This window comes from Dermochelys coriacea, chromosome 16 (assembly GCF_009764565.3).
Source record: "Dermochelys coriacea isolate rDerCor1 chromosome 16, rDerCor1.pri.v4, whole genome shotgun sequence".
In the NCBI taxonomy this organism is placed as follows: domain Eukaryota; kingdom Metazoa; phylum Chordata; order Testudines; family Dermochelyidae; genus Dermochelys; species Dermochelys coriacea.
In genome coordinates, this window is record NC_050083.1 from 15,401,814 (window position 1) to 15,418,726 (window position 16,913).

At 45.2% G+C, this 16,913-nt stretch overlaps 1 protein-coding gene across 5 annotated transcripts in view; it reads right to left on the bottom strand.

Annotated features, from left to right (window-relative positions):
- Positions 1-16,913, bottom strand: part of RAPGEF1 (Rap guanine nucleotide exchange factor 1) — a 121,345-nt gene that overhangs the window by 7,002 nt on the left and 97,430 nt on the right. For 3 of the 5 annotated variants that reach the window (XM_038374647.2, XM_038374646.2, XM_038374648.2), the window contains 11 exons: positions 16,542-16,817; positions 14,838-14,930; positions 12,838-12,926; positions 11,399-11,507; positions 9,216-9,291; positions 5,618-5,702; positions 3,732-3,824; positions 2,521-2,706; positions 1,285-1,369; positions 976-1,070; positions 64-142 (listed from right to left, as the gene is read on the bottom strand). In XM_038374647.2, the coding sequence (XP_038230575.1) occupies positions 64-142; positions 976-1,070; positions 1,285-1,369; positions 2,521-2,706; positions 3,732-3,824; positions 5,618-5,702; positions 9,216-9,291; positions 11,399-11,507; positions 12,838-12,926; positions 14,838-14,930; positions 16,542-16,817 (1,266 nt within the window). The remainder of the gene's footprint in view (positions 1-63; positions 143-975; positions 1,071-1,284; positions 1,370-2,520; positions 2,707-3,731; positions 3,825-5,617; positions 5,703-9,215; positions 9,292-11,398; positions 11,508-12,837; positions 12,927-14,837; positions 14,931-16,541; positions 16,818-16,913) is intronic. The other 2 variants (XM_038374649.2, XM_038374650.2) reach the window with 2 other exon arrangements.

The following is a 16,913-nucleotide window of genomic DNA, read 5'->3' on the forward strand; positions in this document are numbered from 1 at the left end:
CTCATTCCAACACAAAAGCTCACTGAACAGCATGATTGAGAATCGTAAGCAATGAGCTGTTACCTTCATAATCTTTATAAATTTAAGGAGCAGCCTCTCTCTGTCTTGTGGTTTCTCTTGTAGCATAATTATCGAACGGACCCTGTGAGGATGGACAGAAAAAAAACCAGGAAGAGCGACTTAACCCTTGAGCTGGATTCTGATCTGGCAATATCTATTGCTTCCCTTGAGTGGCTACTATCTATCAGGGACTGATCAATGAGGCTAAAAAGTTCCACACTTTCCTGTCCCGTTTCTTCTCTACAGAGCATAAGCAAATACTTTAATTCACAAAAATGCCAAACTAGAAGGAAGCTCTCATGCAGAGAGAGAGAGGTTATTTCCCATAGTGAATGTTATTGGACTGGCATCTCTCCTGTTGCTGTTGAAATGGACAGGTGTGGAAGAATTCCATCATTCCTGGATGCAAAGTGGATCTGCTTAACATCCTAATGGATTTAACTGCACGTAAAGGGGGCGCCATTCTCTTTTGGTTTGTTACACAGGACATGTGAACAGCTAAGGAATCAATTTACTCAAGAGGCTGGTTTTCAGCTGCAGTTTTCATCCTTTATCAGATTGTTTATTTGAAATGGCCCCCTCATTTCTGTACTGACTTTGGTTTGAGGTAGGGAAGATGCACATGTGCACAGATGTATCAAGGTGTTGGTCAGAAGGGTCTTGCTGTTATTTGCAATAAAGCCTGGAGATGCAGCTGTCTCCAGAAGTCCACAAAGTTTCGTTTTTCTGTCACTCAGGAGTCTTTGCAGAACGCCATGGGTCTAGTCCCAGGAGGAAGTGAAACTGCCCAGCAATATCCCACAGGACAAAACCAGCAGCCCCAGCCTGGTAGCACAGCACAAGGAGAGTTTTCCTTGGCTCTAGGGACATTAAAGGTTAAGTTCTGTACAGTGGCTGTTGCTCTAATCTCCTTACCAGTAGGACATGTTATTAAAGTGCTCAGTGAACTGTGTCAGGTTGGGACTCTTCTCTTCATTTTGCTCTTTTGCCCAAAGCAAAACTTCTGGGATCTGGCAGGAAAGAGAAGAATAAATCATGAATCAAAATAAAACGTCTGTCTTTGGACTCCCCATCATCCCCATGATTTACAGCCCTCCCCTGACACAAACCTGGCTTTCTTCTACAGCGACAACAGGTGTATGCCTAAGAGCTGTTAGAGAACAGCATCGGAGCATTTGTTAAAACCTCTCCCCCCTCCCCAAGCCCCAGATCTTGTGTCTGTACCTCTATCTTATAGAAGAGCTCGGCATCTAAGAGAGTCAGCTGCTCAGCTATTTCAAGACTATGGAAATCATGCAAGGTCCCAGGCCTGTGAGAGACAAGGACGGAAAGGAAAAGGCTAATGAAACCATGACTGATTTTCTTTCCTTTATAACATAGACTCTGGGAAGAGGAACAAGTGATTATCTCATTTTATCTCGTGAAAGTCAATGGAAGAGAGTGCCAGAGGTCCAATTCTTCACCTCTTTACATCAGCTGTGCTGCACCATAACTCCACTGTGGCCACTGGAGTCACCATCAAATGCATGTAACAGAGGAGAATCAGCACCAGAATTTTTTAAAATAAAACTTTGCCGGCAGAGGAAAAGAAAACACTCTACGCACAAATCACTTGTGGCATTAGCACCATTTCGACAGCAGGCTCCCATGTCAACCGCTTGACCTTTTTCCTCTCGATTTTTCTTTATCTTGTATATGTGATGATCTTGATAAAAATATCAATTGGGGGAGCTCTGCACACCGACTCTCTAATTCTGTAGTGAGGTCTAAACCACATGCCATTTTCTCCTCTCCTGATCTAGAAGTGACGAGTGCTGCTCTACAGCATTTTGTGCTGGGAGATCATTTATACAAAACAATGGGGGATCAAAGTCAAAATGACAGATCCCTGCCCTGAGAAGCTTATCAGAGTGTGATTCAGGCTCAGGATGGGGCTTGGAGTGTCCTATGCCTGAGACAGCCAAATTTTATGTTTTGCCTCATAGCCTTTTGCTACAAGGCTTTTTAAAATCTGTTTCTCACGCTTCATTCTACAAGTTTGCCAGTGACTTCCCCTTGTCTCTTCCCTTGCAGAACAAAACGGATGGATGTCATTGGCTGAAGTCTCAGTGTATGTCAGCGCTATGCAGAAACGTTCAAAGGGCTCCTGGAGATGACGAAGTCTGCAGGGGTAACTGCTTTGCCCATTGGACACAGCCACTGCGTATGTGCCTCACCAGCATACAGGGGTAGCTGATGGAGCTGTATGAAACATGTGCCTTAGAAAGCAAGGCTGGACAGAGAAGAGCCCACGTGTGTTGGGTAGGGACCGATAAACAAAGAAGGGTCAGGAAAAGCATTCCCCTGCAAAACCAGAGCACAAAGCAAACTCTCTGACACTGCCCTGCTCAGCTTGCAGTAACAGGCAGATGCACATCCCACAAACAGGACCAAAGTTTGATTAGGTGCAGGCTGCCTCACCTGGCTGCCACCCACCGGGCCGCTAGAGGTTTGATTGAGTTGGCGTATCGCAGCATTTTCTTCTGATCCACTTTGTCCAGAATATTTTTGCGTAGCACTCTAGCGAGGCTGAGCTCTCCATTGCAGACTAGCCGGAACACTAGGTCCATCAACAGCTTTAGAATTTCTTCTGTCAACTCCACTAAACTGAGACATGGATGGAAAACCCAGAGCACATGTCAGAGACGAGACATTAAAGATTACATTCCCCATTTACCTAGCACCTGTATTAAGGACTTCCCCTCTTTTATCACTAGAGATTAGGACAAAAATCAGAAATCAAAATTAGGGTGAACTTCCCCCATGGAACTGAGCAGTGAAAAAAGGTATTTTGCTGCTCTGACTTCCAGGCACCTGAGTAAGGTTATCGTCATCCCCATGTCCAGAAAAGGACATGATCCCTCAATTAGAATGGCCTGGTCTCTCAACACAGCACCATCAGATTCCCCAATCCGTCAGTTCTGGGTAGCTATTCCTGATGTGCTATCTCACCAGCTCTTGGCACAGTGGGCTAGCCTTCTCATCTACCCACTCACCTTGTCGCAGCTGCTGCTATGACAACCAGCCTCTCTGGGGAGACTGAAGCACTTACAGCTGGCTACTGGGGACTGCTCAACAGCATCTTATGCTGCACTCCTCCCTTGAGTATACACTGTGGGTCACCTCAGTTATCTTTCCCACCTCCCCCATCTCCTTAAGGGACCAAAGTCCTGAGTCACTCTCAAACCAGGGACTCTTACATGGAAGCACAACAAGGCAGCCGAGATAACTGCAGTGACTTGTCATTAGGGATGTCCCTAGAAATCAATGTATTTAGTGTTCTGCCTCAGACTCGGATCTAGGAGAGTTATCTCAGCACACAATCCAATTACTTTTCCCACAAGCATAACTGAATCCAGGCCATTCCAGTTCACCCTCCGGCCAACTTTCCCTTTCTTTCAAAGATTCCCCTTCGGATTGTTTATTTTTGAAGTCATAAGGAAGACCCAGAGAAGGCACCCTGAAAACGTGCATTTCCCAGCCAAGACCCCAAGTGCCCAGCCCTGCAGCAGTCTCACTGATCTGGGCAAGGAAGTTTCAAGTCTCCCCACAGATGTGGTTTACACGATGGTACAGCTCCATTTTTATTACCTCCCGCCCAGGCCCCCAGACAAAGCAGGAGGGAAGCTCACCACAGCTCGTCCACAACTCTCACCAACACAAAGAATGTGTTCTTGCTGACTCGCTTCTTAAACGTGTCCGGGAAGTGACAGAACTTCTCATACGTTGGCCACAAGTTAAAGAACTAACTCAATCCAGACAGGCTGATGTTAGCTTGTCTGAGGAGTGCCCCAACAGGGTTCCCAACAGCACCATTGCTTTTTGCCATACATGAGACCAGCACTCAATTTCTAGGAGGGACATGAAATACCAAGCAGTACAGGCTGCATGTAGCAGGGAGGGGTTTGCATTAACAGAGGGCAGAGGTGTTGTACCCTCAAACCATCATCTCTAAGGTGACAACTGAGTCAACTGCCAGTCCAACAAGTTACTGTCACCCCGCTTGGTCTCACTCTGGCATTTGGTCTCTCTTGTAACAGCACGGAGCTCAAGGCCCCACCCAGTCTCTCATTCTGTCAGCAGGCAGATGTCAGGGGTGCTTCTGGTCACTTGCAGACAACACTGGCTGTTGAGGAGAGTTGATTGATCTAAAGAGTCCTGCCCAGTTCAAAGCCGGCAGAATAATGGCTGCAGTGGTTACTGGGGGGGAATGTCCGGAGGGACAACATGGATTGAGAAGGCTTCTTCAACCAGACAACTGGGATGGGAAGGGAGAGGTAAGAGGAGCAGACAATAACCAATTAAAATGAATTTAAAAAACAGCAAAAAGTCTGGAGGGTAGAACTCCAGATTGTGGCTCTGAATTTCCAGCACCTCCTAAAAGTGAGTATTTCACTGCTGTCCTCAACACGAGAGGTTCTGTGTCCAGTGTCCATTAGCCACAGTAGGAACAGTGGGACCATCATCTCTGCTGAAGATGGCAATGATGAGCTGCGACTCTGGACAGCATGACACCAGGCCCCGACATGCAACTGCAGGATTAAAATCCACGAGGCATTTACATTGTGCGCCTTTAAAGTGCAGCACCTCAGTGCCAGTAGCAATGGAGGGAGTTATGGGACAGGAGCCAAGGAACAACCTCATTACAGATGCTTCTGTCAGCAGGTAAAGGGCCACAGCCACGATACTGGTACCAACAGCACAGCTCAGAACCATAGTGTGAAGAAGACATTCTCTGATGTGCTGCATTCTTGGTGGCAGAAGGGAGGTCTAAATATTGACAGAGTTTAACTCTCACCAGTAACTGCACAATCATCAATCTGCACACCACCTCTCTGGATACAGCTGAGCAGCAGCTGCTAGGGGTGATTCCCAGCTCAGGTCAACATAAACATGCTAGCTCTGCTCAAGCTAGCATGCTAAATACAGCAGTATGGCTGCAGTAGTGACTTGGCACTGACTTGGGATAGCCCTCCGAGTAAATACCAAGGGGGTCAGGTGGGATTGCACTCAGGTGGCTAGCCCAAGCCCCTGCCTATGTGACTGCAGCCACACTGCTACATTTAGCACACTAGCTTGTGTATGTTTGCCCATGCTGGGAATCGCATATCCCAGCGCTGTCCAGACATACCCTAAGAGGTAGGAAAATGTATCCCCATTGTACCGATGGAGAAGCTGTGGCACAGATAGATGATGGACTGGCTCAAAGCCAAGCAGTGATTCAGAGCTGGGATTAGAATCCTGGCATTCCTGCTCTCAGTCTTATGCTCAAGACCAATAAACCACGTTTGCCTTGATTTGTCCCATGGAGTTTGCTATTTGATTTGCACTGAAGTGAAGAGACTGTGCTATCAATTACGAATTCCTGCTCAGGAGCTAATAGGGCGTGTGCCACCCACATGTGCTTGAATATATTGCGGACTGCTTTGCCAACATGCTTTGGATTAGGCCATTCCCCACCCTGCCCAGTGCTCCGAGCTATAGCGGGGTCAAGCGTGTCACACTTTTGGAAGGATATCTGTACTGCAGCTTCTTGATGAGCTCTTCAGGGGTAATGAATGTTCTGTACGTTGTCAAAAAGGCTTCACAATACAGCACCAGATCTAAAGAGGAAGGCAATAAAACCTCAGTCAACTGTATCTTCAGAAAGAAGCATGCTCTATACTGAATCCAACCTTTACTGTGTCTTTACAAAAGGAAAAAAAAATAGGTAAGAGGGAAGGCAAACTTCTGAAAGAACAAATTAATATCCAGCTTTGCAGAAACACCGCAGCATTATTTCTTGCCAGCAGGTGGACCTAATGCACAAGAGCAATAGCAAAGTTCTCTCTATCCCATGGCTTCAGAATAGCAGCCGTGTTAGTCTGTATTCGCAAAAAAGAAAAGGATGCATCCGATGAAGTGAGCTGTAGGTCACGAAAGCTTATGCTCAAATAAATTTGTTAGTCTCTAAGGTGCCACAAGTCCTCCTTTTCTTTTTTATCCCATGGCTGTAACACACAGAGATTTGCTTGGAGCAACCACTTAGAGGATCAGCAAAAATCATCTCTCTCAGAGAAGAGGGTCTTTAATAGTAGGTAAAGCAAAAGTACAATAAAGCCCCTGGTGATGGGTCCTTAGGGCCACTTTCAGAGCATTACTGCTGATTTTGCAGAGACTGCAAAAAGTAAGGGCTTGTCTACACTACCATGAATAGCATAGCTGAAGTCGACATACTTAGATCTACTTACCGTGGTGTCTTCACTGCGGTAAGTCGACAGCTGACATTCTCCCGTCGACTCCGCTTGCGCTCCTCATTCTGGTGGAGTACCGGACTCGAGGGGAGAGCGCTCAGCAGTCGATTTATCATGTCTATACTAGAGACATAGTATATGTCTGCCTGTCGATCTTGCGGATAGTGTAGACAAGCCCTAAGTCTATTTCCAGCAAGGAGAAGAGTTAATATTACTGCAAATATTGGCCAGTAAGGGGTGCTAGAGAGCATATAGTATGCTGCTATGCCAAGCCATCTCCACAACAGGATGCCAATGGCTTTGTCTACAGCCATGGGAGCAGGAGATGGAATTTGAACATGAGAGTAAAAGGAGCATCTATAAAGTTAAGTGTGGAATGATGGCGTCACTTCATTGGGGATAAAACGGTAACAGTGGAGGCTAGTCCTTCTATGAACACAGGTGAAATGAGTTTGGCAGTCTCAGCCCAAACCATCGCATTTTGGCTTGACTGATCATTTCTGTTCCAGAGAAGCTGTGACAGGAAAAGGAGGTTGCATGTTAGGACTGAAATACATTGGCAGATCTGGGAGAGAAGGACTGGTAATTACAGGTGAAGGTTCACTAGGGGTTTTAGCCCAGGGTCGAGGTGTATCAGCAGAGATGCGTGGGAAAACTTCCACAGCACCTGCACATGCCAAGTTTCCCTCCAACCAGGCATGTCACCCCCAAAGTTCCTGAGCAGTAATGTCAATTCATTGCTTTGTTACAACGGCTGGGGGGAATGGACGCATGACAATCATTCCTATCTGTCTGCAGTGTTTCACTTTGCAGTAACCTGGCACAGAAAGCTCCTTACTGCTGCTCCTAAATCAGTGGAGAGCTGTTTGCTTTTAGTTAAAGATGATCAGATATAATCTCTAAAGCAGGGCGGATGGGTGGTCATGTCAGAGGTGAGCTCTGTGCCTTTTTCAGCTGTAATCCTGCATCTGCAGCAGGCATGCACAGCCATGGGCACTTAGCTGGCCCCAGGTTTTATTCCTGAAGACCACAAGTCTTCTTTTATCCCTTATTCCACTTAACTCTGCTACTCAAACCTAAATGGACAAGGAGCAGCAACGGGGAGTGGAGTTGTATTTATTCTGGGTTCCCATCCATCCAAAAGGCATTGTGAGGTAATACAGCTGGTGTGCTCTGGCACCCAGGAAATTCATCTTTAAAGGAAAGCCTCTTAACCAAACCTCTCCCTGCAGTTCAGCTGATAGATTTACAAGCCTTGAATTCTTCTTATCGTAAACTTAATTCATTAACCCTCTAAGTCTCCTAAACATTGGGTTAGTATAGCATAAGGTCTTCTGTTTTAACTTGCACCAACAATTTGGCACAGCATGCAAGGGTGAGTTTGCCAACTATTATAATACACTATAATACACTATATATATACTACAATATACTATAATACACCTCTCTCCCCCTCCCACTTCTCCCTATCAATGCAGAGATAACTGCTAACATGAGAGGCTACTGCATATCTAAAACACACAGTGATCTGCATTCATGAGAAGTGTAGCAGGCTCCTCACAGCCTTTCCTTGATGCATACAGTCTCTTCAGATTTCATCATTTCCACACAAGTTGTCCAACATGTATCCCTCTAGCAATTAGCTCTCCAAAAACAGAAACACAGTGGAAGAGGCTGCTGCGCCAAGGAAGAGCAGTGCTAAACTGGAGTTGATATACAATCCATTCTACTTTCACCATTTTCTCCTACACTTCAGGAAAGGTCAGGCATATTTCTGTAGGGGAAAGCATGTCCTGGCTGGCTGCAGGATGCTAGCTACCAGTCTCAAATGCCTAATGTTACAGAACAAAACAGGGTTCATTTAAAAATGTACATGAAAGATGTTCCTCTTTAAAATTATCAAATATGAGGGCTGAGTGGCTCAGTGGGTGGGCGTTCTCCTGGATTGCCAGCCAGATATTTCCTCGGTTTAGGTCGGTGCAAATGTCTCACTTTCACTCTTTGAAAATGCTGCAAAACCCATCTTTATTCACAGGGCTTGGGGAGGGAGGGTTGATGTTTGGGGGAGCTGGATTTGGGGGGTTAACTGGATAGTTCAATTAAATATATCATTAGAATTAGTGTAGCGAATAGAATGGTTAAAATTTGAGCGTTCGGTGCTTAAAAATAAGCAACATTATGAGATTCTGTGCTGTAAAATCCAAATAAAGTACAGAATCTCTCCACCCACGTCCCACTTTTATACATGATGACAAATCACCACTGAAGTTGGCATGATTGGTTGTCCATGCGCAAGAGGATCAGGGCTGGATCAGGAAGAATGCTCCAGTTGAATTTGAATTGCACTGGTAGAACAGTGCTGGGAGAGTTCACTCAGTGCATTTGGCTCAATCCAGTGATATTACTCACACTTCAATGCTAAATTCATTCAAGTCATCCCCACCCCAACATTAAACTGAAGTCAATAGGTTACAGAGTACAAGCATCACTATGAAAATTGAATCAATGGCACAATGTACCATTCACAATTATTCTTCCCTAACTCAACAACATTCATTTGCAAGTAGAGTGATGCTATGGAAATGGTGGCACTCGCTTGCACTGGGATGCCTCGCTCTGCAGAGCTAGCCTCTGGACACGGAAGAGTTAAAAAAAAAAACACACTGCTGTTGAATTGAATGGTACAAGAGTTTATCCAGCTTTGCTCTGTTTCACCAAAGATAAACACAATCCCCTCTGCAACATTAATGCAGTCCTCCCCTTTGTCCACATCTGCATATGGTAATACAATTGACAGGCAACACTACAGAGGTTCAGAGCACAACCAGAAAAAAGCCACACCAGGCTGCAGACTGCCAGCTTGCTCCCTTTCATTCACTGTACCTTTCCTGTCAGTCTCAGTCGCATGGACTAGCAAGATATCCCCGGATCCACCACGAACATCTGGCCCATCATCGCCCTGCAATGAGAAGAGAAACATGTTACACACAGGAGACCGAGCCCCCTTCAGCATGGTCTAATTCCTTAGTGCCTAAAATGCAGCGCTAACCTGTACAGCCCATCACATTCCTTGCAATTCCTGCAGCAAAGCGTGAGCTGGGGCAAGATGTCGAGTACCAGGCCAATCCTGTGATCTAGTGGGAGTGTTCTGCCTGCCATACAGGGAGACTCAGTTTTGACCTGCAGTCTGGGTCACTCACTCCTTGGGCCAGGTTGGGAAGTGCAGCAAAACTAAACGCTTTGCCTGTGAGCAGATGGAAGAGAAATATTTTGTGCTGCTCACCGGTGATCACTCCAATGGCTATTCAGGAGCAGCAATAGCACGTGATCATACATCAGAGGCAGTCTGCAAAGGGTGTAGAGTGAAAGCTGCACATTCAACCTTAACTTGGGCATTTCCTCACTTTTGAATATTTAACTGTGCAAACAGATGCTGTATTAATAATTTGGTGCGTTTAATTTCCCACGTGTGTGTGGTAGGGAATGGGATGATAAAGGAAAGAGAAAAAGAGGGGAAAAACACATCTCCAAACTTCAAAGAAGGTGCTTCAGTCTCTAGAACGCCAAAGCTCGTCTAGTTTTAAAAAACTGCAAATAGAGCATGCAAATTCTATAATCTGGAACTATTTGGCTAGATGTCACCTGTCTGCTGCTATCCTCAACCAAGTCCATGTGCTGGGAATAGAACTCAGGTGTCCTAGCTTCCAGTCCCCTGCCTCACCACCATACCAAACATCCTCTCCCTCTGTTGTACGTGTAGGAGTAGCACACTACTAAACTTATATAAAACTACATAATTCTTAAGAGCTTTACATGGAATATTCCTGCAGGGAAGAGACTGGAATACTACCTGGCTCCCTGGGGCTCTTTCTTTGCCACTCCAGTATACCCAGCACTGGAAATACTCCTGATTTACAGACATGGAGCAACTGTGCCTAAGATGTGATTTTTCAGGTGAACTTCTGGCAAGGCTTATGAAATACCACTTAAAGAATGAATAATAGCTTCCAGCTCTCCTGCAGATCTTGGCTGTCCAAATAACACTCCCATAAGTGCCAGTAAATGATATATTGTTTCTGTTTTCCAGAACGGCCCCCTGACAGTCTGAAAGCTTCAAAGGCCTTGTATATTCCCTTGAGCCCTGCATCAGAAACAGCTTAGTTCGGAATATCAGCAAGCAAGCATAGATGTCTGTCAATGCACCCAAGCCAGAAACCAAATTGTTTCTCAAGTGCAGGAACAGCTATTTTGCTGAGTAGTTTGCACCTCTGAAGCCATTTAACAATTCGGAAACTAAATACACTTAGTGCAACTTCCTGCTGGAGATTAATCCATATGCTAAACCTTCATTCATACTTACAAATACAGCAACTAATCAACCTAACTACACACCCATGTTTAATTACTGTATTTATCACAGGCTATGTCTACACTGAGCTGCAGTGCAGGTTATCGAGTTATGAAATGCAGAGCGCACCAAAATGTTGCACTTGAACTGCCCCAGGTGGATACTGCTGGCGTGGATGAAAAGGTACCTAGTTCGCATTAACATGGTGCCTAGTTCATGTAAACACAGTCCTCTTTCAAACAGGACTACTCTGAAGACTATGTTAATGCGAACTAGGTACCTTTTCATCCATGCCAGCAGCATCCACCTGGGGCAGTTTGAATGCAACATTTTGGCGCTCTGCAATTCATAACTCTATAGCATGCACTGGGGCCCAGCATACACAAGCCCTTGGAATCTCAGCTGTTGCATTTCAGAAGCTGGTACAGGCTGGTGAAGTGGAAGACACAAGAATGTGCTGGTGTTCAGTGAGACGGCCCGTGCTCTGTTAATGAACTCATGGTCTGATGCCAATGCCTCCTTTCCATGCTGGTGTCTCCTCTGCTTTCAGCACAGTTTACACACAAAAAGCTGCAACTCGTTGCTTCTGCAAACCACTTTTTCCTATTAGCTTGCACAGAGGCTGACTGTTTGATTCTCTTTCTCTGCACTCATGGTCAACCAGATTTCATTAAAGCACAAACCAAGGAGCATGAAAGTGACTCTTGCAGGCACCTACCTCCTGCTTCAATGTCAGCCGAGCCATAATTTCACTGTGGTCTATCAGGGTCAGCTCATCTACCTCCTCCTCTAGTGATGATTCCAAAGCATCCGGTGACTTCTGCTGCCTGGAAGAGCAAAAGACCATCATGATCATTAATCATATAGATGGCGAAGCAGAGAGCCAGGCCATATTGAGAGCACAGTGTCCGGGCCTTCATTAAATGGCCCAGAGAATACAGGAAGTCTGATACTCCCAAAGTCAGGGAAATCCCCTACAAACAAATCTGAGTGTCGGATACTAATACTACGGCTTTTTGCATCCCTGGGAAAGGAGAAAGACCGGGGCTGATAAATGAAACTTTCAGGAACAGAGCACTTGTCCAGCTGGATTTCTGGCTATTAAATAGAATTTAACTACAGCACACATGACTGCGCACTTCAGCATCTCCATGCACTGTCTGCCACATCATCCTTCATATTATTACAGCACAAGAACCAGGAAGCCAAGTGATTCTGCAACTTATGGATGTGGAAAAATAGACTGTCCATGGCTGGAGTATCTCTTTAAATTAGTCCATAATCTGGTTTGCTGGCAGAAGGCTGAGACAACAAGCTCTCTCTCAGTTGGAATACACGACAGAGGTTCTAACTGCTTCTCTTCCTGTGTTATACAGCTGCCCCCCTAGCTCCAAGGGGAGGTGCTCCTGTTGTATCTTGTACAGATTCCCCCTGCCTGGCTTCCTACAATACTATGTGAAAATCCTCCAAAGCCACCCCTACCCCAGTATCTGACCACCATGGAGCAGTCTAAATTTTCATCAGACACTAAGCTTAGTATGAGAATTGTTGTGTTGCTTCCTTCATTGCAAGGATTAAAACTCTGAAAGCAACTGTCAACTTCACTGGGACAGAGACAAAAATTACTGTGTGTGTGTTGTACCAACATGCATTGCCCTTTTTTTTTTTATTTAGAATGAGGATTTCAAAGTAACGCAGAGCCTGGAAGGGATATAAACCCTCCTGCTTCTGGGTATGAGCTAATCTCTAACTAACAAGGTCAGGAAGAAACTTCCTTTGGGTAGGTAATTCTGTAACTGCCTAATACAGGGTTTCCTGCACCTTTCCTCAGAAGTAGCTGGGACTGGGCACTGTCAGAGACAGGATACAGGATTGGGCTGAGTGTCTGATCCAGCACAGCTGCTCCTATGTAGGGGCTGCATCAAACACTATGGGTTTGTTAAATCACCCTGCGCAGCCTGGATTTTCCTTGTTAGGTGGGATCCGTTTCTCATGAGACTGTCTAATTTAATGGGCTAAAATTCCTGACAATATCAAGTTTTCTGAAGGCAGAACATGAAACGTGTCTTGTTTGGCAGTGGGTAGGACTAAAATAGCCCTGCTTAGGCATTGCTGTTTTGTGGGGCAGGGGAAGCTGCAAGTTCAGGTCAAGCCCACCTCTCACCACCATCTCTGCTCTCTATCCCAGTGGTGCTGCTATGCGAAGTAGAGTCTTTGGGGTGGCCGTCTTTGATGGCGGGAGATTCCTATAAGAGAAAGAAGCTTTTGATCATTACATGGGATCCTGCAACCACTGGTCATTCCAAACTCACAACCTGATTGCCTCTAAATGGCCCTTTACTGTAAATTCCTAGGGAGGGATTAAAGATTGATGCAAGTTAATGCCAAATGCCAGGAAAACACAGACGTTAGTTAGACAGGAAATTTGGGAGCATCTCTGGAGACTTTAATGTAATTATTTTGGTTTGCTTTTAAGGTTGTGAAATTATGCTGATAGTTACAAAACACAAGTCAGCTGTTGACCTGGATCTTAACCTCCCCCCCCCCACTTTTTCATCAGACCTTGCAGTTGAAATGTACTTCCCTTCTACTGAATTAAATGCACTCTGCAAAACAGCTCTAAACTTTTCACTGCAACTCCTCTTCCTCTTCTAATTCCTTCCTAGTTACAGCCCCCAAAAGTCCCACTTGTGATAATGTGTGGATGTAAACTACCTTCCCTCCCTCATCTCTCCCATCGGAGGAGGTTATGCAATGATGCTCAACTGCTGTGGAAATGATGCTAATGTTAAAAGAAAAAAAAGCAATCTGAACATAAGACATATAATAGCAGGTATACAGTTCAAAGCAAATAAAGATACACCTTAAATTAGCCATTTATTAAGAAGGAAAATAGCTATGAAAGGTAAATGGGATTATTAAATTTACAGTGCTGTAGTTGAGAGCTATTTAGCACTATGCTGAGTGATCCTTGGAGGGTCAACATATCAACCTGAGAGGATTCAAAACACCTTTCTATCAGAATCACCCCAGAAATTTTACTGTCAAGCCTGGGATTTTTATGTATCTGCAAAGTTGTGCTTAGTTACATATAGCAAGAAATGTTATAAAGTCTTATTTCACTGTTAAGAACTAGCTGGATGATATGAACAAGGAGGGGGAATTGCCTGATTGTCAGAGGTGTAGATAGAAGGGAAGTAGTAGGAGTCTCATTACTTGAGATATTTAAAACTAGACAGGAATAAATGCTAGATCGTGTACTCCAGTGAACAATCCCACCTGAGCAGAGGAGTGGACAAGACAGAACTTCACAGATCTTTGCCTTCGCTATTTTCTACAACATAACAGGAAGATGATCAGTGGCACTGGAACACTTTTTATAGTGGGGGTGCGTCCCCCCTTACCCCTGTCCATGCCCCCCAGAGCTGACTCTGGGAATGGGGGGACCTGGACAAGGGTAAGGGGGCTGAGGCTGGCAGCCAGGACCCTGGGTACAGGGCTAGGAGCGGAGCCCCATGTAAAACCTGAGGGTTCTGCAGCACCCTCTGCGCCCGGAGTTCCCATGCCTATGAAGATGATACCCCCTGTGATGGGATTTACCCTGTCTCTTGTAGGAAACAGCTAAGATGAGCCCTGTGCAGAGGAAGAGAAAAAGGTGAATAGACTGTATCAATCACTTTGTGTCTCATCGGTGATGAAAAAGGATGGTATTTTATAAACACAAGACTTGATTTTATAAAAGCCAAAGCAGTTAAGAATATTAGTAAAGAACTGGCACTGCCAAAGACGCTGCACAAGTCAAGGCTTGTACCTTCCCAGAAAAACAAAAAAAAAACCCAAAACCCAACCCTCGTGCACACAGCCCTAAACAAACTGCAAAGCACGCTGAAGCAGCGTTAAAGGAAAAGCAACCACTATGTTCTTAAAAACATTCACCCAAAATCTCTGAAGCCAAGCAAGCATCATTGGCTCTCCATCCATATTGAGATTCCCCTCTAGAGAGGAAACCAAAACAGACAAGCAGAATGGCCCACCATTAAAGCATTACATTCAGCAAAACACAGAAGCACCATAATATGCAGGAGAGACTTATAGAAAGCATGTTATGCTTTGCATGAACTCAGCATGCACCAGGCAGCCCCTTCCCGTTTACTTACTCCTTCAGAGTGAGGGAGTTCCCCGTTGCTTTGGCCAGAGGAATACAGATTGACGTATTCACCCTCACCAGCCTCCTCACTGGCGTTTTCACTCTACGGGAGACAGGATGAAAGGAAATGCGTCACGGTGCCCCGCGCCCAGCACTTAACCCTAACAATATGTGCAAGTGAACGTGCCTGGCCCAGGCCCTGGCAAGAAAGGATCTCTTCCCACCCACTGGCACTAAGGCTGGGAACCTTTCCTCTGGCGCCGATGGAAGGCTGCCACCACTTTCTTCTGGCTCTGTACTTTCACTGAGATAATTGCTATTTCCCAATTCACAAGGACTATCCAGAAGGCCAAGAGGTATGGCATTCAGCAGCAGGAGAGCAGCGTGGATTGGTTTGAGAGCGCTACCGTGGAAGTCAACTGTTGGAGATCACAGTGTAGCCAAATGCAAATGCAGACTTCAAAGTTACAGATGCTGAACATTTATAGTTTAAAACAAAACCACCACAATGGGACCTAGCTACACACTCTATCGCCTGTCACAGTAATCATGGCTTGATCTTGCAGTGTAGATAAGACCAGACTGCGTTCCCAAAACATGCTATATAGCATAGGATTTTAGCATAGCTTGGAAATGTCATTGAAAACACAGCTCAGACCATACCTATGAATGCAAGACAAAAACCACACTGGGAGGTCGGGTGGGGACTGTGTTGTAGGAAGGTCCCACAACACGGAAGATGCAACAGTGTAGTTAGTTAGGACTGAAGAATCCAAAAATCAATTTCTCCTTTGCTTACTTGACAAGCCCTGAATTTAGGAAAGTTCTCCCCCTACAGTCAGAACCACCAAACCAGTAAAAAGAAAAGGAGTACCTGTGGCATCTTAGAGACTAACAAATTTATTTGAGCATAAGCAAACCAGTAAAGTGCCTGATCTCAGCTTTTTTGTGAGAAACAGAGACTCTTGAATTCTAGTCTTTACAGGCAAGTGAAAGAGAACTGCTTAGTTTAAAAATGTAGCTGCCACGCACAAGCCTCCACATCTGTTTTCTTAACAGATCTGGAACCTTAAACTAGTGTTGCCGAAACTGATACCGTTCTCCAAACAGATTTTCAGACTAATACCTCTGGCTGAGCCAACCAGTGCCTGATGCTGCCCATTCAACGGTGTGCACTCTAACCAGCAATGAAGCTCAGGCTGCTTGCAGTCAGAAGGGGATTTGGAGAAGCCCCCAAATCTGTTGCAGATTAGAGAGGACAGTAAGCTGTTATAACGCACTGAGGCCCAGTCCAGAGGCTCATCATTAAGGCAGGGGTGGGGAGCCTGGAGTAGCAGTCACAAAAGCCTGAAGTTCTCATAACCAGAGTGCGATGAACCAGAGGTCAGGAACTACTGTGTTAAACAGATTTATGTTAAAAAGCTCTGCCTCTCATTTCTTTAAACTCACACCACGATGCTCCGAGGCAGCTATAAGCTATTTCTTTACCTCTCTCTTTCACCACCAGTTTAATATTTAGGGAGAATTTCCAACCTGCCTGTTTCTCTCATTACTTGTGACCTTCACTTTTATATTAAACGATCTCTCTGCCCACACACAAAGAAATAACTTTAGCTCACACCTGGGTTAAGTTAAAACGTATATTAAAACAAGTGACAGTTCTTTACAAACACATCCTTGCGTTAAGGTGCATTATCTCTTTGGATATTCTCACCGAAGATGTCTGGAGAGAATCAGTGAAAGAGGTTTCAGAAGGAAGGCAGACAGGAGGATTCCCGTTAAAGCTGCTCTCCTGAGAAGAGGAGTTTGGCACATCCACAGTGCTTGGTGACTGGCTGGCTGTGGTTGGCACCGTTAGGTCAGAGCTCTGAGATTGATGGACAGGTGGAAAAGGCGGGGTGGAAGAGGAGGTAGAAGAAAGAAAAGGAGGAACGGAAGCTTGGTTGTGAGGCACAAAGTCCTGTGAGTAGGACCTAAACACAGATTTGTACTACAGGATGCAAAACGAACAACACAAAAACAAGGAGGATGGGAAAAAGAGACAGACAAAAGAAAAAGTAATTAGATTAATAGTAGTTTAGCAGTG